The 24,431-nt window shown below is 40.1% G+C and overlaps 1 protein-coding gene across 8 annotated transcripts in view; it reads right to left on the bottom strand.

Moving 5' to 3' along the window:
* Positions 1 to 2,781: 2,781 nt before the first annotated feature.
* The window catches only part of PBRM1 (polybromo 1), a 68,951-nt gene continuing 47,301 nt past the window's right edge, over positions 2,782 to 24,431 (bottom strand). For 6 of the 8 annotated variants that reach the window (XM_055708591.1, XM_055708589.1, XM_055708594.1 and 3 more), the window contains 8 exons: positions 23,887 to 24,070; positions 22,459 to 22,669; positions 18,486 to 18,687; positions 14,329 to 14,487; positions 10,369 to 10,524; positions 7,849 to 7,919; positions 6,401 to 6,617; positions 2,782 to 6,095 (listed from right to left, as the gene is read on the bottom strand). In XM_055708591.1, coding sequence (XP_055564566.1) covers positions 5,923 to 6,095; positions 6,401 to 6,617; positions 7,849 to 7,919; positions 10,369 to 10,524; positions 14,329 to 14,487; positions 18,486 to 18,687; positions 22,459 to 22,669; positions 23,887 to 24,070 — 1,373 coding nt within the window. In that variant the 3' untranslated portion in view covers positions 2,782 to 5,922. The remainder of the gene's footprint in view (positions 6,096 to 6,400; positions 6,618 to 7,848; positions 7,920 to 10,368; positions 10,525 to 14,328; positions 14,488 to 18,485; positions 18,688 to 22,458; positions 22,670 to 23,886; positions 24,071 to 24,431) is intronic. The other 2 variants (XM_055708595.1, XM_055708596.1) reach the window with 1 other exon arrangement.

The raw sequence follows: 24,431 nt of genomic DNA, 5'->3' as shown, positions 1-24,431 counted from the left end.
ACAGCAGCAAGTGTGTTTCACAGACCTTAGTGAATCGAGGTCCATTTTTTCACTTCAGATCTCTTGCTCATTTTGCAGCAGTGTTTCCCATTTGCAGCAGAGAGTACCAGGCATCTCTGGAAGATATTTGTCTTGGGTGTCTCCAGCTAGGTAAACATAGAGCGAGGCAGGCTGCAGTTGCTCACAAGAAGTCTGGCGTCAGGGAGTTGTATGTCACTGTTCTTTGTGACCAGCGCAGGAATAAAATCCTTCTCGAGGCTGGCATTGTATCATTTCAGGCAACACAGATCTGTTACGACAGATGAGACTTGACATTTAGAAATCTCAACTGTGTGTATTTTTCATTCCACAGTGTGTTTGCTAGTGCTGATCCTTTGTTATTCCGTGATTTTGCCAGTCTCTCACTAATGCTGGAAGTAAGACTAGCTGTAAGGCCCCAGTGCCCAGCCATTCCAGTACTGAGCACACTGGGTGATCTAGTATCAATTTTTATTTACACCCAATCTTCAGTGGCCAAGGTCTTAATTTGGTTTCTCAGTTTTATCCCCGCTGACTCCTAGTTCTGTGCTTTTTGCCTTCCCCAGCGATCTCTTTCCCACCATCTTTCTGGCACTCGTGTCCCCATTTCCTCCCCATCCTCCCCCATCTGTCTGCTGCAGTGGTGGGCAATGGGAGGAAGCAAGAACTCTCCCTCGGCTCGGAGCTCAGGCCAGCACTGGAAACACGCCGCCGCTGCTGCTACGCACTGGGAGCAAGCCAGGAACACAGCTTTCGTTTTAAATGCTGCTGAGCCCCTGCCAGCTCTAGGGTTGAGCGCATCCATTCCTTCTTCAGGGAGTTCATCTGCTGTCAGCCCAGAACGCAGCTCAGCATCTAAGAACAGTGGTCTCGTGTTCATTTGCAGCAGGCACAGCAGGAAATTGAGAATTAGCGAAGCATTTCTCCTGAAAGCTTTCCAAATTGTAGCAGTCAGGCCAATACAGATATCAAGCATGGAAAATTTCAACGCGGGCAGCAGCGGTCAATAGTCGTCACGAACAAACAGCAACACTTAGGTACGAGGAATGCCGCTCACCACTCCAGCATTAGAGGGGACAAATCTACTGCAGATTTCAGAATGATTTTGTGGAAAGAACAGATCTTTCATTGATTGTTTCCCCACTGTTGTGCACCCAAGGATGCTGCCTGCTGAAAGAACTGCAGCAAGCCTGGGAAGTACTGAAAAGTTCTGGTAGAGGAAGCGTGTAGGTGCCCAGCCTGTACTCCTGGCACAGGGCTGCAGCAGTTCTGTCCCAGCTTTGGAAGGGTAGAAAAAGGCCAGTCATCTGTTATGTGCTGGTGAATTCTTCCCTAGAGCAAAACTTTTATCGTAGTCAGTGGAGATGAGCTCCCACTTCAGACTTCATACACAGCTACAAAACCGTACCTGTGCTCTGGTTATGACCCACCCCAGCTTCTTCCCAGAAAGGCACAAAAATCTGCATGCAACAGGCACTGGCAGGATGACTGGTCCAGAGGAACTCCCTCATCCCTTACTGGGTGTTGGTGCTTTGCACCAAGAATGAGGATTAAATCACAGTCCTCCCCAAAATCACCCCATGGAAACTGAATTTGAACCCTCCCGGTTGAGAGCTGCGCAGACTTCCCGAAGGGCTCACCCTCCCTCACCATTTTTGTCCAAGGCTTTTATCGCACTTACCTTAACCTGAGCTCAGCCACACCGGTTATTCATGCTGCTGGATAATTCAGCACATTCTCCTCTGTTTCTTTTCCTGTCTCTCCTACGCTGCCTCCTTTAACAGATGATAATCTGCACAGCCAGACTTCTGCACTGGATTTCTGATCCCTCTTGGCACAGGGAAGACCGACCGTGGGAGACCACCACGTCTCCAAGGCCTGACAGATACTGGGAATCTACCCAGGATCACCAGATCCTAATGCATTGCAGCAGCTGTCGTTTTATTTCTTTGTATGACAGTCGAATTAGACTTGCTGGAAAATGCAGTAAGCAAAAGGAATATGAGGTTTAGTTTATTAATCAGAAAACGTCACGTTATCAATTAATCAGATCCCATTTGTTACATGACGTTCAGTACCCAGCCTTTTTGAAACACCACTCCTATTTAGTGCATTTGCAGCCAAGAGGGGGGCTTCAAACTTCTGTGGATGATCCTCAGTACCTCAGACTGAGCCAACAAGATGTGGAGGAGGATTAGAATTAAGTCTCCTCTGTGCAACTGCACCATCAAATTTTAGAAAGGTGGAAGGTCTGTAAAGCTGGCAGCCTGCGTGAGAGGCAGCATTTATCCCCCAGGTCAAAGACATGAATGCGTGTTAATTAAATATAATGCTATCTGTTCTGGTTGTTTAAATAGCTCTTTGTAAATTTTATGTCAGAGGCCCCTTGAGAGGTTGCTATAACTTAATTTTTCGTGCAGACTGTGGTATTAAAATTTCTATCCTGGTTTCTAATTTTATTGTATAAAAGATGCTTTTTCCGTATTACTGGTCTAATTTCCTTTATTACACAGCTACATAAAAGAGAGTCCTGAACCAGGTTAGCTTCCAGTATTAAATAAAGGCTTGCTATTTATTTTCAAAGCAATTTATGTGCGGGCACCTGGGACTGGCTCAGTCTTATCATATCCACTCAGCTTGTTCCCAATGCGTCACATGTTTTTCAAGGTTTACTGTTCATACTCCTTATGGCTCAATTTGCAACCATATTTTTCAGCAACACTGTTCTTATCACCTTCCAGGCACAACTTGCAATACACAGGACAATATAAAAAGAATTCTTTACTCACACACAAGCATGCACGTACCATGGACTCGAGAAAACTTGGATCAGCAACAGCCAGAATTACTTGAAATAAAATCCTAACAAGAGTCTTGATGGGACACTCAAACCTGGTTAATCCAAAACACTTTGCAAACTATTTTTATTCAAATTAAAAAGACTCAGGTAAACAAAGTGATGGTACATACATGTTATAAACCTGGTTAGCAGCTTAACCTTCAGGAGTACAAGAGCTAATGAAAAGCCAAGCATGGATTAACCAGGTCCGAAAACATACACTGAAAAAAAAGTCACCAACATCAACGTTTTGATTTTTTACACAAACAGTAAATTTTCTCATGGAAGGGAAGGACTGAAGAAGAAAACAAATAATTATTAGTCATCTCCAACTGGTTTATGAAAATACCGGTCCTAGATTAAACTATTTTCCACTCTCACAGAAGCCAACCATCTCCCATACATACTTTTTAGTTTAATATGAAAGTTTTCTTTACGCCAGTACAATGAACGGCAGTGGAAAACAAATGAGGGGTTCAGACACCCACAAAGAGAGACAGACAGATACGTCTTCTTTTTTTCTTTTTTTTTCTTTTTTTTTTTTTTTTTAACCAGAGTCAGAAAACAGTTTCTTTTGCTGGTTTTGAATTCTAGACTGTAGCCATTATATCCTAAATTTCACTGCAATTGACTGAAATGCCTCCAATATAGAGACATGATTTTGAAATAAATAAACAAAGCTTACAATAATTGATTAGGGCCAGCCCAGTGGCTTAGTGGTAGTGCTCTGCACTGCCTTGCGGGAGGACCCAGGTTTTGTTTGCACTTCCAATCTCTTGCTCCTGGGCCGAGAAGAGCAGTGTAAGTAGGGCTTCAGCTGCTCGGGCAGGAGAGAGCCAGTGCTGCAAGTCTGCTCATCACTGACCTTCAGATAAATTAAACATCTGAGTTATACAGGCTCCAAAGGGAGTCCCATCCAGTCCTCAAAAGAAAATAAATAAAACAATAACTTAACTAAAGTCCATCCCAGGTTCTTTGGTGTAATTTTTGTTCATGCTGAGAAGTAGGAGAATCTGGTGGTGTATTAGTACAATCCATGATAGTTCCAAATACTCAAAAACTAGGGTTTGCTGCCTGATTCACTTCAGCGTCCCATCTTTGTGGCTAAAAATTGCAAAGCCTCTGGCAATTTGAACACATTTTAAGATGACACTGTATATATGGGGGTAGTTTAAGACTATTCAGTTTCTACTTCGTCAAATAAAACTGATCATTTACAAAGGCCAGTAAGGAATTTCTGTACCGCAGGTGTGCTACTTGTACAGTCCAAAATCGTAATTTCCCTATATGTTGCTTAGCTCCATTTGCTTCATATCCATTGCACATTTGACTTAAACTGTCCTTAAGTGCCTACTTGTAATTACATGGGTTTCTGTGCAATGACTGGAGGATTGCAATAGGAGAGGGAGAGGAATTAGCCAGTAAAATTAAACAACAGTTTATACTTGCACATGTCACTTCCCTCATCAGTATTAATTACATCAGCAAAACAAAATCCAACGTATCCAGTATTTGAAGGAAAATATTTAACCCTCTGCCAAATACACTGAAATGAAAAGGTTCTGTACTATTAAGACTTTAAAAACCATCCCCACATGATGAACATTTCTAACAGTAAGATGATGTGTACCAGTAAATCAGTTCTTTTGGACTGAATTGCAACGACCACACTCCTGCCAACAATTTTTTCAACTTAACATAGCTTTCTCAGTTACTTGATGCAATCTAAAAGTATTAATTCTTTTTCTAAAATTAAATACATGAAAGGATTTACCTTTAAAGAAACAACTCTGCAGTCCAAAAGGTTGGTTAGTTAGGAGGACAGGCAAGTCTTTAGCAGAATGCAGCCACAACCCTGAAATTTGGCAAGAGTCTATACCTACCTTACATAGCAAAAAAACCCCCACAAACAATCAAACAAACAAAAAACCAAAAAAGGAAAAAAAAAGAAAAAGAAAACCCCCAAACCCTCTGAAGACTGCAATGCAGAAATTCTATTTCTCCAATGTACTTGGTATGCTGAACTCATACATACCATACATTTAAATGTCAAAATTTTTCTCAAATTTTGCATTGCAAAACTTTAAGGTGAATCAATACACTTAAAGAAAGCATGTCTTACGATACCCAATCATTAACAGAATATGTGTGAATTTAAAAACATCATGTTACTTCACTAAGAAAACTACACCAACTCCCTTCTCCTCTAACTTACCTTCCAAGACCTGAACTGGTTTGAAGTTCTGCATGCCTCTTCCACATGCAGACAGAATTGCTTAGGGAGGAAACTTCCCCCTCCCACTGCTCGGTGTTGGGGACATCGCAGAACCCCCAAAGCAGGCCATGGTACATGAAACATTTCACCTTCTAAGGGCATGCCAGCACATGTATTCTGTTACTGATTTAGGATCACAATGGCCTTGGCTACACAATTAAATTACTGGACAGGACTGGACAACATCAGCAGTCAAGACACCCTCGTCCCATCCACACTAGTACTTCCACAATTGCTGTGGCCCACTCAGCTGCCTTGGTATTGACTTGAAATGTCATTTTCCCTAGTGTCAATCACAGCTTACCTTCAGCTTCTTTTAAGAGATCCTCCCTGTTCACATCCAAGAGAGATTTCTGCCAGAAGTGGCTAGCACACACAAGCACATGTACACACATCCTTCTAAGATGTAAACTACGACTAATTTCATATTCCACTGTATCAATCTGTACTTTTTCTTTTTTTCTTCTTTTATATAAAAACAATGGCATCAGATTCTCAGCAACAAAGTATAAGAAAGATGAATCCTTGACTACACTTAACCAATTATGAAATTGCCTTTCAAACAAAGGAAACATATGCAAAAATCCGTGTATTTGATAAAGTCAACTTAATATAACAAAAAGTGAAATATGCTTATTAAAAGTGTCCTTATATAAAAATGGTCTTGCAATGTACAGTAAAATGCAATACAAATTATTGTTGATTATCTCTTCCCACCCAGTAACTAAAACAGCTATTGTTCCACAAAACTCCTTATATGCCGGTATCAAAGAAAGAAGCAATTATGCGACTAAACATTTTCTATGTTGTACGCCTGACGGATGTTAAGGGTGTCTCGTAGCATCAAGTCTCGCAGACGCCATAATGCATCGGCCATTGTGCTATGAGCCCCTTTACTTTTCAACCAGTGTGAAGGGAGTCGGCTCTCTTGTTCTTTTGATAAGTGGACATCTCGTCTTCGTGCTAGAAGGTCAAGAAATGGTCTTGTTATCTACTGGCTTTGATATTCACCACAATTTCTCTAGAAAAAGGCAAATATAATTCTACAGTACAACTTTTACCCTAGTAATTTAGCACATACGATTCTTAGATTTACCCATCGATGGAATTAGCCTGCTGATAACATATATACTCCTAGTCTGTTTTTAACAATTACATTTTATTAAGTAAGCAGACTTATTCAGCATTTTCTATAAAAGCAAAAAATATTAATGGTTACAAAGAAGCGTGTTCTGTCTGGAAAAATCCCACTGTATCAAAAGCCTTACCTGCAAGTGTCTGGTCCCACTTGCTAATACTATTTGATTCAGCACTAAGCCCCTCAATATATTTCAGATAGGCTTCAGAATGAAGAAGCCTCTGTGTCTTTGGTGGAGGGGAGACGAACATGGGAGTTGTGGGCTGCTGCATAACCGGCTGACTTGCTGGGCTCTGGCCGGGATACGGAGGGGGTGCCTGCTGTCCCGGCGGGCCAAGGATTCCCATCTGCAATGACAAAGCAACGGACAGGTCACAGCTGGGGGAACTGCAGGGTAGCTGCTTTGCATCTGTGCATCAGGTCACCCTTGCACAACGGAGCTTCAAAAGAGGTTTATGAGCAAAGGCATTATGAAATATCCCTGCAAAACACTCACTTCAGCCAGGGCTATCCATTGGGGTCACCGAGATGCACAGAGAAAGTGCAAACAAACCACTCGTATCTAGCAGACAACACTGTTCATAATCTATGTAAAGATACTCTAATTACCCACCATTTTTCCTCTCTCCTCTTAACCTAAATTACTCCTTTTGCCTCCTTTTTCTTTCATGCTTTCTCTAATTTGATCAGAAACTGTGTGGTCTGTAAAGTGCAGGGTTTATCTCTAAAACTTCTAATCCAAATTGACCCTGATCCTTGGCTGTCTGGGATACTTGCACAGAATAAATGTTAATTACTGTCAGGCAAAAATTGCAGGCAGGCCACAAAACCCCATAAAAATCACAGTCACACAGAAGAATTCCCATCACTGTGATTAAGTAGCAGTACTGAGAACTCTTAGCACAGATATCCTGTGGTCTGGAATAACTTGATGCCATGACATATACACTTTACTACTTTCTCACTCAACTTCTGGTTTTCTTTACGCCCTCTAGTCAAAAATCACATTTCTCTTTATGATGCAAAAATTTAGTCAACACAATTGGAAATGTACTGAACACTTCTTCTGCATCTATCACTGAGAAGGAACATCTGATCATCATTGTTATCCAAACTCACAAATTATGAACTGCCAATAAACATTTGCTTCATCAGTTTGTGAAATACGGGAGTAAACAACAAGGGAGTTTTTACCCACCCATCAACAGCTGAGAAAGCAAACAGCATCCTCTCTGCATCACCAAAGCATGCAAAACCTAAATTATCAGCAGTTTAACACTGTGTTGAAATGACTCAGTTTAGTAGAAGGAAAAGGAAACAAAACACTGTCTTGCTTATACTGCACAGGTTATCCCACTGGACAGAACCTCATTAATTCCTCTAATAACAATTTGACCAACAAATACAGACATACACTCTTAGCATAAGATATTAACTGGTTCTAAATACATTGGTGTACATATGGTTTGTGTTCTGCCTGGGAAAGGCTATGTCCATCCCGACATGCTTTCACTGAGATGTTGTTCAAATGCTAATTCAGAGCCTTAGAGCCTCATAAATAATGCAAAAATGACTCACCTGCTGTCCAAAAGGACTTGCTCCAGGTGCTGGAGTGCCTACCATGGGGGACACATTTTGGCCTATAACACCTATATTCCAAAATATAAAATAATTAGTCTTATTCCAGAGCAGTGACAAATACCTCTTGGGTCTTCTACAGTAAGAAGTTATACTTTGATATCATTGCTCACTTTAAGCAGATGTACAACATTCAAATACCCCCCACTCCCCCAATAAAAAAAAACACTTTAAAAATTTCTGAATGAAAAAAAAAAAAAAAAAAAAAAAGAAACCAACAAAACCCCCCAACATGACAACCACCAAGCATTGATAAGTGGCCTATTGAATTAATTTAAAGAAATGCAAAGTGAATAATTTTTGGTTTTCAGTTGGGTTTTTTTTTCCACGTTACTTAGCAATTGCCTAACTAAATCTTTTAATTTATAACACACATCTTTAGCTTGACAGGATCTTCCTGGAATCCTTTAAGAAAGGAAATGCTGATTTGCTTTAGCAACATTTAACATTTCCTTGTGTTCAGTTTTATAAAATGCATTCACATCTGGAGAAAATCAAAGCCATTGCACAAGTTCTGTTAGATCTCACTAATATAAAACTCAATTTGTAGGTTAAGCTTAAATAGTCTTATACAAAAGACTGATGAATATTTGAAACACATTTCAAAAAAATAAAACCTGCTAGATTTTCTCAAACATATTGAGACTTTTCCCTATTGTACAGAGTGCAGCAGAAAACACCCATGTCAGTGTTATATACAATAAGTTACAAATCTAAATGAGAGTCACGCAGTTCCTGATATTTTACATACAGATGCTTTGGTGTGAAAAAATGAAAGTTATGTGAGCTGCTGCTTTTCTTTCTGTTTATGCCACTTCTCATATTCATTCACTGGAAAAGCTGCAAACTAACTGTGCTTTTCCTGAGGGTTTAATTTGCATGCAGGTTTCTGTATCAGTGATGAAAAGACGTGCTACTGCATTTTGCACACTAAAGCATATTTCAAATGCATTTTCCATTTCATCACAGCCCCATTTTAAATGCATCTGTACTAACAGCAAGACAGAAGTTGGCAAAAACACTGACGATTATAGGTTGTGGAATATGGCACAGATTTTGGTTTTGGTACCAAGTGAGGAGGTCTGGATGAGGGCACCCTCACCTGTCCAGCATCAGAGCATGGCTTCGCCCCTAGCCCACCCCGCTCAATTTAGCACCACTTCACGTGTGGTTCTGCATTCCCAGGCATTATTTTTCCCCTAATCCACATCCTCGCAGTTTTAAACACCATCCATAACAGCCCACTTCTCTAGTGGGAAAAACTCCTCAAAGAAATGCATTGTCCTGGATTCACCTCCCAAACATTTGTATTGGCTGGTATGTGCTGAATGTCACTGCCTTGGTGAGTCGGAGCCAGGCTCACAGACACACAGCTGTTTTCCTACTTGCTCTGTGTGACATTATGACAAATCTTACACACCTGCGAAGCTGCAAGCTGCACACCTAATACTGCTGGACTTTAAAAATGCAACAAGCAAACAAAAAAACAAACCCACCGCAACCCAAAACAATTTACATACAGATGAAAATCTTAATAGCGTTTCCAATAAACACAGTTGCAAGTGGGGTAGGGGGAGGCAAATGAGACCACTTCTGTCCACAGCTTGTTTAACTGCTGAACATATGGGATGCACATCTTTTAAATAGGAGTTATCAGAGGTAAAAACTGAAAGGATCAGCAGAAAACAGGGTCAGAGGCAGATGAAAATTTTTCCCCATAAAGAGGGCACCTTAATGGCATTAACACTGAAAAAATGTTTGTTTCATTCAGCCACACTTTTCATGGAAAGCATGGCAAAAAAATAGCAAACATGTAGTAGATAATGCTCTCAAAAATCAATTCAAAATTTGGCCAACAGTACACTGAGTTCACCTTACCCCCACACGTTTCCAGTTGCTGTTGTATCAACAAGGTTTAATCTGAACGTTATTTTATAATGACACACATCAGTGCCCCAATGGCCAAGGGGTCTTACATGACCAGGTTCATTTAAGTTCAGTCTGGCTACTGATTAATATTAACATATTGAAAAAAAGTGTTTGGTAAGGAATGAGAGCAATAAATTTCATTTATAAGCCCACTTTAAATAAGAAAAGGAAGAGTGAAAGGATGCTGTTCAAATGACATAAGGATACGAGTAGGCTGATTTCAGCTTTTCAGACCTCTGAAACTCAAGCACAATTGTCATGTTTTTTGGCTGGAGCAAAACCACTGCTGGAACAGCACTGCATTTCTCCAGTAACCGTTCCTTGCTGGTTTACTGAACATGCTGTTCTGTCAGCATCTTGCATATACCTCATACATTCAGCAGTGCATCGTGTGTGCTGCAGCTACACAAACCTGCAATGTTCAGAAACAAAAGCTATGACCAAAACAAGCTGCAGATAATTTCTGTAACAACTGGTTAAACGCCAAGTACATGAAAATGAAATAAGAGCGAATGAGGATGACATTCTTACCGGGTGGTGGGATGCCTGGGATGCCTGGCATACCTGGCGGAAGTTGGTGGGGTGGGGGCACCCCTGGGTGAAGTGGCTGCATGCTGCCCATGCTAACAATGCCATCAACTGGGCCCTGCAAAGGTGGCAGCACCGGTGGATAGCCACTTATCATGCCTTGAAGGACACAACAAATTTCAAACATGCATCAATAACATGCAATATGATCTACACAATCATGTAGACATGCACTATCCACAAAAAAAAAAAAGCACCTTTAGTACAGCAAGACGATACTACAATTAGTATCTTGCAAAATAAACAAAAATTAAAAATAAAGTTATAAATATGAAACACTATACTTCTGATGAATTAGTATTTAGTGTATTTATATGTTTCTCATGGGGCAATAAATGCTGAATATTCAGATATGTTAACACAAGGAATAAATTCAGCCACAATTAAATGTTACTAACACAAGCAATTTTAATACAGCTTAAAGCTCTGCCATCTGCATACAGATTACAAACACAACACTAACTACACAAGCTTCACGTACAGCCCTGCTACTTGGGCTAGCTCAGAGAGCAAAGCCAACTGGAACAAAACCAAAACCCTGTACATTGTTCTGCAGTGCATATGCAAAATTAACACGCACAAGCCCTACAGCATTCATATACTTAAAACTAACAGCAGTGACGGGTGATTTTTATTCAATTATCTCCAGTGTGAGCTAAGAAAGTAATTCAAATTTTAAACCCGACAGCACTGGATGTGCTGGGCTGCAGTAGCTGACACTCATGGCACTAAACCAAAGTAAAAGGACTTACAAAGAGCACCTGCAGTCCCTCACAGATTTTCACTGTCAGTGTCTTTGAGATGTCTTTATAAGAAAATCAATGATACGACAAAGATGGTATTGTGCTGCTCACAAATTTAGTTTTCTGCACGTGAGGGAAGACAATTTAGAGCTTATTCCGGTTTTGGCTCAGGTTTGCTGCTACCCATGAGGTGATACTACAGGATATAGCTGCGCTATGTTTATCAGGTCCTGAAACGTAACACGCTTGTCCTTCACCCGTTTTCTAGGCTTTTTGATTTGAATGGATGTGTTGTTAGGTAACCAAGGAAAGGGGCTGGAAAGACAACGGAAAGATGGCAGAGGACAGAAGCAGGTCTAGAGAGATGAGATAAGCCTAGAAATGCAAGATTGCTGGGGCTTCTATAGCAGGTCCCAAGAAACCACCTACTGAGTTATGCCACACTCCCAGTAAGTCATAAAACAAGCTCTGAGAACAGGGATTTCTGGAATAAGATTGGCCTAAAACTCATATCAGTTCTGACTGGAAACAAAGCTGTCAGAAGCTCAGGATCGAAACAGATCAACCAGCTCCAAAATAAAAGCTAAATTTGTCAGTTCCTCAGGAAGGGTTACAAAGGTAAGAAACCTGAAATTCCAAAAGCCTTATATGCAGGAAACGACGAGAAAAACAAAGAAGTGATCTCCCTCAAAACTTCAGTTTCCACAGGACACCTAGATTGACACTTACTAAATAGGTCTTAGGTACCTATTGCAAATACTGGAAGCTCATCTGTACCTCTTTATTAACAGAGTGAAATCCATATTTCTAACGGAAAAAGTAAAAGAAGAAAAATAACGAAAGCATCCCTAGCATAAGGGGCTTTCACTGTAGCCACCGCCCGGTACTTCCAGCGCACCCCGAACTGTAACCACATCTTCAATGTATTTACATACACTTTTGAAGCTTTAAAACAAACAAACAAAAAAAGCTCCAATGAAACAAACCCATATTTATCAATCATGAAAGCTCATTTCTACATTTCCAAATAAAATACTCATTCAACAACTGGCTGCATTAATAGTTATTGTCAAATCTCCATGAGTAATCAGTTCCTGTAGCTCATCACAAGGTTATAAGAGCAGCCACTTTCATACCCCATATATGAGTTACCACTTTGATTTTAAACTAGTAAACATGGGCAAACTATCTCCAGCTCCCACAGATGTGATTTATGAAGTCTGTCAAATTACTTGTTTTCTCATTTTTTATTATAACAATGTAAGACTAAATAAACTTTCCTAATGCATAAATTTACAAGTACCTAGAGTGCTGCATGCTAAGAGAAATGCATCTCAGAAGGCATCCAGACTTTTTGGACCCATGGGCCATAAAGAAGTTCCATGAACTTCCGTGATGGAGAAGTTCTCTGAACTAGAGAAGAGCAATGAAATGATGGAGGAGGATGTAAAAGAGGTCTCAACAGAATAAGATACCTCTAAGTCAGACTTGCGGAAACCAAAAGATGAAAGACTGTGTTTTTCAAATGGGCCACAAAAACAGAAAGAGCGTAAAAAGATCCACTCGATCATCTACTTTAAGGAAGTACTTCACAATGCCAAAGTGAAGAGACTTGAATGTCTAACTGCTCAAATAAGATGATGGTCTTAAATACAGCTTGGCTTTTGAGGAGGCTGCCACAGGAAGTGAGCACGTGTAGTTTGCAGAATGCACATTTTTGGAAAGTTTTAAGGAAGTGTTAATAGTAAGTATTACTGCCCATCAACACCTACCTCCAAAAAATTAGAAAACTGACTCAATGCCAAAAAACCAAGAACCAAACCAAGAAAACACAACCACAAGAGGATGACATTTCTACACACTCTAGATTGAAGTAGATTACTCACTAAAGAGAACAGCATTGGAGACTTTTTTATATCCCTTTTTCTTAATATATGCACAGATGTGTACACAACACACAGACACATACCAACTGCAAACAGTTCAGAGGAAAATTATCCAGAACAAAGTGAAAAAAACAAAAGAAAAACACAACTCAGTGTAAACAAATGCTTTGTAATCTGAAGACCATGAACCAAGTAAGGAATGTGCCTTCGGTTTAAACATCCATGCAGCCTATTTACTGAAAAGGGATTTAGAGACCATGATGAAAAATGCCTCAGGCTTCAGCTTTAAATATGGCCACAGCCTGTGAGACGGAAAAGAAAAAGAAAAATGACAAAAGAATAAATGGAATAATTGGAATGCCTTAAGGTAAAAAAACCCCAAAACTCAAAACAAAAGCCCTCCAAATACTTATTTTTACCTACTCAGCACTATTTTGACCTTGACTGAAGTAATCTAATTTTTTTAATTAGAAAAGGGGGAAGGAAAACAACCTATCAGGTCATAGCTAATTCATTTTCTCACCGATGTATGGCTGATTCCCATACAAGAATCTCCAGTGGAATCTACATCGTCTTCAGATCTGATCCTGAAAAATACTTACTCCGAGCATACCCTCTATGAACTCAAGACAGATTACAACTGGTAATAACCACACACCAAACAACAGGAACCTCGTGGAAGAGTCCTCTGAGCTCAGCTCTATTCTGAAAAATCACCTCATAAAACTGGCAATGTTGGCATCTCCTATTTGTTTCTGCAACGGCTCTAGATCCTAGCCTGCTCTGCTTACCGGTGTCTAATTGGCAATTCTGTAAAGCTTTTGCTTGGATTTAAAATCTAGTTTGGATTCTGTTTGCCTCTTACCTTCCTGACAATAAATAAATAAAAAATAATAATAAAAATCGGCTCCTACTTTACACTTCCACTGATGTTGCATGCACTAGAAGAGTATTTAGCTCGCTTTTCTCCTGCCACAGCAGGGCTAAATATGAACTCTGCAAAGCAGAATGAATAAACACGACTGCACACACAGAACAGGACTACCGCACAAGGAGGACCCTTCTTCCCTGCATTTTCAACAGGCTACTCACTACTGGAGCAAGTAACATGGGACTACCAGGCTACCGCTGGCGTTATGTATATAATGAAGAAAGACTGAAGAGGCTGAGCTTTTTCTTCCGTAAGAACAAAGTGACCCAAGAGAGTGTTCAGAGTTATGAAGGGGGTTGATATAGTGGATGAGGAAAAAATGGTCATAGCTCCTACGTTTTACCTGCAACGGGTGTCAACTGCTGATTGAGCATTCCCATTGGTGTTGGTGGCGGCACCACCCCCATAAGAGCCCCGACAGGAGTGCCTGCCCGGGGGGAGGAATTCTGCTGCTGTGCTGCTCGCTCTCTCTCCTGCTGCTCAGCAACTTTAGCTGCCCGCTCTGTAAAAGTATTTTAGATTTTCAGTTCTGTTTTGTAACCCAGAATTTCAAAATATTATCTGTTCATTAAAAAGGACTAGTCAAACACTGGCATAGTTTAGTCAAATATAAAGTAGAACAGATGAATCTTTTTATACAGTATATGATTTGATTTCATGTGGCTGCAGCTAAGACTTTTAGAGAACCTTTCATGAAAAATATTCCACAAAGTTTTATCTCTTTCTAAAAAAAAATAAAAATAAAAATAAAAATAAAAATAAATAATAAAATAAAAATTTTAAAAGTCAAAGAACAAATTTGATAATAACACCAGTGTTACCAACATGAAGCAGCAGTCCAGCATTAGGCTCAGTCCGCACTAGGAAAACATGGCAAAACGTTCCCTCTGTTGACACCACTGGCTCAGCTAAACCAGTTGCAGCCAAGGCCGGCAGCAATCACGCAGATCCGCTACCAGCTGCTGCGGGAATTCTAAGCACCATGTCTACCAGGCGTGCCCTAAAGTAAGACGCAAATAGCAGATAGCAGTGCCAGCCGGTGGCCCGTTCCTTCTTGGGCTCCTCGGGTATTTTTACTACTGATGCAGCTGAAAAGTGGTGGCAAAGTTGGGAAGCATTTGCAAAGTTTCCCTAGTGTAGAGAGGTCCTTAGTGTTTGGAACATAACAAGCAGCAGTTTGATGAACCAAAAAGATTTTTCTCTGCCTCTTTCTGTCATTTTCCCCATTTGGCCCCCTTTGAGTTATTTTTTTTCTTTTTTCTTTTCTTTTTTTTTTTTTTTTTCTGAAGATGTCTAACTCACATTGTGCTGCTCACTGGAGGTCATGTGTGTCCTTTGTACGATGAATCTGGTCATTATCTCAATCAAGTTTCTCACTGTGACTGCAAGAACAAAAGATCTACTGCAGGGGAATCTGACCAGAGGACAATTTTATATTAAGGGAAGGGCAAAGGGTCATGGGAAGAAGAAAAAAAACAAACCAAAACCCAAGCAAACAAAACAAGGAGATATACTGAATGCCTACTCAAGGTGTGTGGGGGCATGCAAGTTGCTGATTTGTTTACTCTGAACATTGTATCTGACTGACGCAATGAGGAACGACAAAGAATAAATGAATGCAGCATACATCTCCAGCAATTTTAATAACAGTGAATGCAGGGCTAGAAGTTCTCTTGCAGTTGGTGAAAGATGAAAACTGCCACCAAAACAGCAATCAAGGTCCTCTGTCAAACAAAGGCTAAGAAGAAGTTCATCAAGGAGATTAAGTTATGCATCCTGCCAATGTTACTCGTTTTCTCTAGTGTATGACTTCAAATGTCTATCACACATTTGTCACCTGTAGAACCTGTTTGTGCAGCTTCTAGCACTACTTCCATACACTGAAAGACCAGTTTCATTTCTAAAGGCGTTTCCTTCCTTCTTTTCACTTCTGTCATTTTGGAAAGAGATGACGACGCACAGAAACTCCTAAATGTACTACAGGTAACTTACATGTGATCGAGCACAAAATACACAAGACACTTAAAGGTAGATCCTGAAGTAGAAAAATGATAATTTTCCTCTTTAAGAGCAGAGCAAGCATCTGGGGACAAGATGAAGCAGCTGTTCTGACTCTCACCTGCTTCCGGCCAGCTATAAAAAAATCGTCAGACAAAAGCAAAAGTTCTGGAGACACTCTGATGAATGAGAAATTACTGTTCAGCATCCAGCTTTATCAGACTTCAGAGTGCTGAGCTTTGAAGAAGGACCTGATGTAGGACAGCACTTGAGTTTTACCTAGCCTCTGCCCATGCCGTGAACTGCCACGGAACTAACAGATGAAACACCACTGCCAAAGGGAACTGTAGCAGGTATCTAAAAGTTAAGCCTTGAGCATTCACATAATACTCAATACTAAACCCAAATCGTTTAGGCCAAGACTTGAGATCATTCAAACAACATTTCCAATACATCTCAAGAGAGACAAAAGAGACATTCTGCTTGGAACAGAGCTTTTCCTTAAAACAGGCCTTTACTCCAATCCCATGCATTATTTTTATTTTATTTTGAGGAGTTTTCACAGTGCAGTTAGCCACGCACAACGCAGCCTGTTCTTTGCCCAGCTATTGCTGAAGAAACAACTATTATCCTGCACATACACCAAATGAAATTTTCAGTGGGTCAAAACGGATCTAAAATGCAAACTCGTTTTCACAAGAATGTGGGAAGGCACTTTTTCACTGGGGTGTCAAACCGTGCCTGTTCCCTGCTTCCTGCTGCACGTCCACACTAGAGAGCACATGAATTCTGACTTGCCACAGTGGAAGGACAGGAGCTTCTTTCCTTTCACACATGCTAAGCAAACACAGTTTGGACGCTTTGTAACCCCATCCCAATCCCTCAAAATCAAATAAAAGTAAGTCTAGTTCTGGGCAGACACCAAGCCAAAGAAACTGCAACCCAAAACGCAAAAGCTTTGGAAAATTTGAGAAACAGGATTAAAATGGAAGTGCAGAGGCAATCATTAACACAGCGGACAGACACTGTCGCTACCGCTACATTACAGCTGTGTCTTCCTGCAGAAGTGCAAGACATCAAGCTGCTCTAAGCTAGGAAGCGTTGACATGCTAGCCATCCTACTGCTTAAGAACTAGGCTGTAAGGAGGGGTCTGTCAATAAAAAGATACCATGTTCACCTAGAAGGGTGTTAAAGGGAACTACAACAGGAAAAAAGTAAGGCCATAGTAATTTCACAAAGAAAGAACATTACCATTCCTCTTCACAGCACTTGCAAAGGAAACTTGCACATAGCCAAGTGGTGCTATATTACCCTCCAGAACTGCAAAGAGGTACTACTGCAAATTCAGAAAGGATTGAGGCGGCTGAGAGTGGAAAGTGACAGCATGCAATTCTCTAGTTTGAAGATCAAAGCAGCCTTTAAGTTATGAGTATGCAGAAAACCTATCGAATCTCATTTTTAGAAAAAGCAAAGGTATAACTTAATTGGGCAATAACTTTCCAGGGTGTTGAAATTCTCCTATCCAAAGTAGCACTGTCTTCCAATAAAATTGCAACAATTGCTTAAAAAAAATGGGTTTAATATGGGAAGCATTGATACATTATTAACTACTACTAACTATGGATGTTAAGCCAGTGTATTTGGGTTGGGTAAGCGCCTGCTGTTAAGGATCAATTGTGTTTTAATTTAATCAAATCAAGTTGAAACACAATGACCAACATCAGGGGGGAAGGGGGAAGGGGGAAGGGGGAAGGGGGAAGGGGGAAGGGGGAAGGGGGAAGGGGGAAGGGGGAAGGGGGAAGGGGGAAGGGGGAAGGGGGAAGGGGGAAGGGGGAAGGGGGAAGGGGGAAGGGGGAAGGGGGAAGGGGGAAGGGGGAAGGGGGAAGGGGGAAGGGGGTCTCATGACTGTGAAATATTCCTAGGCTTACTTCAGGATATGAAATGTCTCAACAAAATCAGTTACAACAGCTAATTAATATTGACACTGAAGAACAGGTCATATTTACAGTATCGTAACAGATTCTGTATCCTTGATTTCATTCTATCAAAGCTTTTTAGGACTCTATGTACTGCTAATCAAAAGAACTTTTTCCCGCTGCGCTGTAAGCCTTCTTACCTGCTGCTACAGCTCTGAAGAGCTTCTTGTCCAAAATTCCCCCCAGTCCTCGTTTAAGGAAACTTTCATAAACCAATTTTTCCAACTGACTTCCAGCCCAGGGGCTTCATGGCCCTTTACTTCTAATTTGTCCCCATTTTTCTTGATCTTTGTTAATTTGGTTATTCGCGGCAAAGACATTTAAATTATCAGTTGTGTACTACATAACTTAAACATGCTCTTTGCTCCTCTTCAGTCATCTCTCAATATGAACTTCTCTTTAAGGTACGTCCAGAATACAAACATAAATATCTTCTTTTATTAAACCTGTCATCTGAGTAACAGTAATGAATGTGTTGAGAAAGAAAAAAAAGCAAAAAAGTTTAGCATCTTAGTTTTTATTTACCTTCATATTCTGCTTTCTTTGTTGCTTCCAAGTTTCTCCATTCAGTTCCTACAAGCCTGCTGAGCTCTCCAAAGGAGTAGTCTGGGTGCTGAGCTTTAATCACAGCTCTCATCTCGCTGCTAAATAAGATGTACCCACTCATGTTGATCTTCCTTTTTGATCCCTCCTTCTTGGTGCTGCCCTTAACAGACTTGGGAGTGGACTGTGAGAAAAAGCAGTTATGACCACAAGTGTACAAAAGAGAAGCTTCTTGACATACAAAATTCAAAGCTGTAAGAAACAGTATTTTACAACATTCCTGTATTTTTCTTGAACCTAGTCCCACAAGGACCATCCAACCTTACAGCTCCTAAAGGCAGACTGCATCTACTGATGCATGACAAGAGCACACGCAAACACTTATGAGAAGTACACGGGGCAGGGGGAAAATCACAGTGTTTTGATGCTTTTCAACCCACCCACATGTAATGCCACCTTTATAACTGAGGCTTCAAAAAATTCTCAGTAAGACAACATAGAATGCCCACTATCAACTAAAACCATTCCAAGCGGAACAAGAGGATTAAGAAAGGCTGAGTAGCAAATAAGTGACTACTTGGAAGGCCAAAACAGAAAAAAAATAATTGTGTTATGTTACAGATTTCATCCATTGTGCTATTCAGAAATATTGTCAACACAAGTTGAGTAAAACATTTTTTTCACTATTGCACATTTCAGGGAAACGCTTCCCTATTTCCTCCTCGGCCTTTGCAACCCCCACCCTCCCTGGCTCCATCTTCCTCTTCACATCCCTAAACACTCTCGGTTTTGCCTGCCAGACCTTCCCTTCTCTCTAGTGTTCACCTTGATTACACAAGCTGCCATTTCTCCATGAAAAACCCAAAGCTCTGTTTTGCTAATCACCATTTACCTACAGAGCGGGTTCACATCACAATTCTTACGTTGATAGGTAACAAAAATTCTGTTCCTTTGCTTTTCCCACTGTGGACGCTCCTGTTGAGAGCTCCTTGATGTCTTAAGTCATCAAAAACTTCAACCTATTAGATACCACTGCATTTGTCTTTTTATTTATTTATTTATCTAACCTATTAGATACCACAATTACAATCACTTAGATCCTACAGCTGGAACTCCCTTTTTGAAGGCTCCTTCCACCTGTATTTGAAGGCACCTTCCACCTATATACCAAAACCCTCAAAACGCCCTTCTCATATGCCAAACACAAATTTATAACATCTTGAAAACTGTAATTGATTCCAAATACCTGTTGAGGAAAAAAAGGAAAGAAAAATACATGCAACTGTTTTCTTGCTATCTTGACATTCTGGTCACGTTACTAACTTCTTCTAATTATCACTTTGACCCTGAAGTTCAGCGCTCTTCTCTCAGCTAAAAACAAAGCTCCAGTGGTAGTAAGATGCTTACAAAAAAAAATAATATATCTTTCTCGTCAATTTAAGCCAGGCACTGGATAAACTGAGGTATACTTGTATGTTACTCCAAACTTCACTGGATTAATTTCCAAATGGCAACCCACCCTTAATGTTTTCAATATGAACCCAAAGACAATACTTGTCTTTTGGGGAGAAAGTCTTCTAGGTTTGTCTCTAAGATGGAGGAAGTGAAGAGAACTCCATGCAGGTTCTGGGATGACACACAGGGCACGTACAACTCATCCTGGCTTCTCAGGCAAGCCCACATTGGCAGATGGAGATTTCTCAAGTCAGAAACAGGAAAAGTAATTATGTATTCGGCCTCTTACACATCTGCACTTAGCTACAAGTTTATCAGCTGGTTTTGCCTTTATAGTGCTTGCAACATTTTCAGTAACAGTAATCTAATGTAAAAGCCTACCCATCAGTTTGGAAGGGCAAATAGGACTTTGAGAAACTGTAAGAATTCTGAATTCCGTTCTTGTATTCTCTGGTCTTTTATATATATAACCACTTCTAAATGAACAGAATCTTTTCCATTTGAGTTAGATACTGCATATTCCGTTTTAGATGTGTTTAGAGAAGAAATAAACCAGGACCCCCCTTTATGCCTTTTCTCAGCCATATTGCTTAATCAAAAAAAGGAAGTTGCACATCTTTTTCTTTTGTAGGTTCGACTCAATTCACAGCAAAGTGCAGCAGGAGAGCATCATCCATGTATTTGTCAGGCCCCACAATATCACATATTAATTTGTCTTGAGTCCTTTTATCCTTAGATGTAGTAAGAGTTTCTTTATCAGGAGAAAAAAAAAGTTTAAAAGTTCTGGGGTTTAACAGTTCTTAAATAAAATTCTATACGTTTAAGAGAAGATGAAGCAAACACATGCCTTTTATCTAGGAGCTCTGTTTAAAAAGACACTTTTCACTTGGGATATAAATAGAACAGATTATCCGAAGACGAATATTTATGTCTGTGCTGTATGTTATCTCTCCACTAGAGTTAAATTGTGCTCTGAATGCCAGCTCTCAGACACAATTTGCCTCTTCTTTCCAAATCACCTGTGTGAGGAATCTGCCAGGGCAGCTATCAACCTGGCTTCAAAGAGATATTATATATCAGTATTTAAATAAAACTTCTTAAGGGAACCTGAGCAAAACACAGCTATGTAGAAAGGCGGAAAGCAAAGGAGATCAAAAGACAGTGAATGCTGCAGCAGGCAGTTTGTGAACATCTTTAACATCTAATAATCCCTATTTAAACTGCTTTCAGCAGCTGCCATGCTTAACAATGATGATCTTTTGATTTATAAAAAGTTACCCTCCCCTTCCTAAATGGTTATATTAGTTGGCTAATACATGTAACATGCTTTCTATTTGTAATACTCTGCAAGAGTTTTCACAATACTTACAAAAATTCAGCATGTTAAAACGAGAGCAGCAATGCAACCTTGCACAGGAAAATGCATTTCATGGTCTGCCCACATGACAAAAAGTCGGAATCAAACCAAGCTTTCAATTTCATCTCTCTTTCGTGACATCCAAAGACAGTTATTTCTATCCAGGGGTCACATTCTTTCTTCCAACTACCAATGAGGTTGAATGTAATGCAGCAGAAATCCATACAGCTGGTTACAAAAGTGTCTGAAACTCCCTCCTGGTCCCAGCAGGTCATTCCCACTGCCTCTTTAATGCCGGCATTACCTTGGATGTGGTAATGAGATAGACTGATAAAGGGTTCAAAAATTAGTGGCAAACAAACTTTTTTTATTTGGTCAATTTCCAGATGAAGCAGTTCCTCACCCTGCTTCAATACTCAGTTACATAAATACCAGAGCTTGTGTAAGTAACACAGCATGAGAGGGAAGGGGATCTAAAGTCCCCCCATTTGAACAGCAGCAATAATTCATGCTGCATTGAAGCAGCATATAACCACACAATTCTTCTTTCACTTCATATTTATTTATCAGAAAATTAATACTAAAGCTTCTAGGACATCCAGTTCTTTTTTAACAAGTTCTTATTTCCAAGTAAGAATGGTAACTCAATACTAAAAAAGTGGTATTTTTTTCTCCTTTGAGGATGATGCACAGCATTTTCTAAAAATGTAGCAAACCTGTAACCCCCAAATGCTAGATTTTTTTCAAAATTTAAGGAAGATCTTACAAATGGGCATTAGTTAAATTGAAAATTACAACTAAACCCTTACATTCCAACATTATATTTAACGTACAGAACTGGTATTTCTGAACAAGTGTCATAGAAAACCTACTAATCTGAAATAACACTAACATACGACACAAAAACGTACCCTAGATTTTCCTCAACTGAATGATTTGTTTTAAAAATATTTTAATGAACTTTAATATTATCACCTTGATATCATATTGGATATGCCAAAACTGCTCTGTGTAATTCCATGAACTCAAACTGAAGTATAAATCTATTCTGTGTATATGATAAAATGTTACTGTTTGTTTATTTGGGTTGGGGAAAGAATGCGGAATATAAAGGTTTAAAGGTTTCTCAAGGAAGGTCCTTACCTGTGGTGGAGTATAAGGCATTATATCCAATTCACTAGCTAACGGAGTCTGAAGCTGAGGCATAGAAGGTGTTTCCGTCATATCACCTTCCTCTTCTCCCATCTCTTCCATGTCCTCATCTCCTCCTTCCAACTCAGCAAATTTTGCTTCTAGCTGCTGAATTTTCTTTTCCAGTAGTGGAGATGGCTCCTTCTGAGGAACTATGGGTTTTCTGAAAGGTGGAGGAAGACAAAAAGCAGATGAGAATACACTCACACTTTACAGGAGACAGCATAGGTTTTTGAAGATAAACCCAGGTTTTTTCCTTTATTATTGATCAATATGGAAACAATGGTGACTCAGGATGTGCCTGTGCTTCCTTCCAGAACAAGGAGCAGAAATCACTCAGTGTCTATGGCCAGTATTTCATTTCAGTCACTTGCTAGAAGGAATTTTTTAAAAAAATTCGTATTTTTCATCAGTTAGAAGGGGATTTCAATGCAACGAATACTTTCATTTCTGCAACAGAAGGTAGTTAACACCACATCTTCCCTAGATTTTATTAAGTTAGAACTTAGTTCTTTTATTAATATCAGTGTTCAACAACTGGAAAGCTATTTGTAACCCATAATGGGGACTTAAGTTATTTTAATGATATCCAAGAGAATTTACCAGTCTGATAACATAACAACTTTTCCTAAAGTCAGAAGAAAACGAAAATATCCACTGGTATTAAGACCATGAAAAGACTGATGTTACCTGGTCTCCTTCCCAGAAGTGTGATTAGTCAAAATTGATCTTCTCCTACAACTATGACTTTTATATATGCACAGGGTCTGGCTGGGATGGAGTTAATTTTCTGCACAGCAGCCCGTACGGTGCTGTGTTTTGGATCTGTGACCACAACAGTGTTAGTAACACATCAATGTTGAACTGTGTTAGCACATTGTCAGGGCCTTTTCTTTTTGCCACTCTGCCCCCGCAGCAAGCAGGCTGGGCATGGGCAATAAACTGGGAGAGGAGACAACCAGGACAGTTCAGCCAAACTGACCAGGGATATTCCATACCGTATGACGTCATGCTCAGCAATAAAAGCTGGGGGAAAGGAGGAGGAAGGGGGGGACATTCAGGGTTACGGTGTTTGTCTTTCCAAGTAAGCATTCCACATGTCAAGGTCCTGCTTCCCCGGAAACGGCTAAACATCTGCCTGCTGATGGAAAGTGGTGAACTAATTCCTTATGTTGCTTTTTTTGCATGTGCAGCTTTGCTTCACTTATTAAAACATCTTTCTCTTGACCCAGGATTTTCTCCTCCTTTTGCCCTTCTCTCCCCCATCCCACTGAGGGGAGTAAGCAAATGGCTGGGTGGGGGCTCAGCAGCCAGTCGGTCAGTCCACCACAATACAGACAGTGTGCTCAGGTGACACCCTCATTCCCGTGACATTTTTACCTAAAATAGTATATTTCGTCATCTACAACTTTTGCAGAGAGTGAAAACCTCTTCAGCCCTTTAAATTTCTTCATTTGTTTGTCGCTTTCATTGTAGCGGCTCTCACAAAGAAAAACATCGTTTTCAGAGATTTCTGTTGGTCTGCAGGAGAGGAAGTCTTTGAACGACAGAACTACACACTTTCCTGCAGAAATGAAAGAGCTGGGTAAGAAGGCAGCCACGCTTCCAGACATTTCACAAAAAGTGTGGAAACTCAAGTTTTTGCCTCACGTAAGTCAGAAGTTTCCCAGTATTTGGTGCAACTATGGAAAATACAGCAATCAATATCCCTATTCAATAACATCACTCAGGAGAAACCTACACAAACTTAACGTAGCTTTTGGATTTTTGTAAAGAACACGAAAACCTGCAAGATAACAAAACCCCGTGATCACTAGTCAGCTATATTCCGTACAGTACCATAACTACAAAATTAAGTACATAGTCATCATCTTAAGCAACAAACCAAATTTCAACCTCCTTCTGGAATAACTTCCAGGTAACAC

This window comes from Falco cherrug, chromosome 4 (assembly GCF_023634085.1).
Source record: "Falco cherrug isolate bFalChe1 chromosome 4, bFalChe1.pri, whole genome shotgun sequence".
Classification (NCBI taxonomy): Eukaryota; Metazoa; Chordata; class Aves; order Falconiformes; family Falconidae; genus Falco; species Falco cherrug.
Note: the sequence above shows the minus strand (reverse complement) of the source record. Positions and strands in the feature narration are given on the sequence as shown.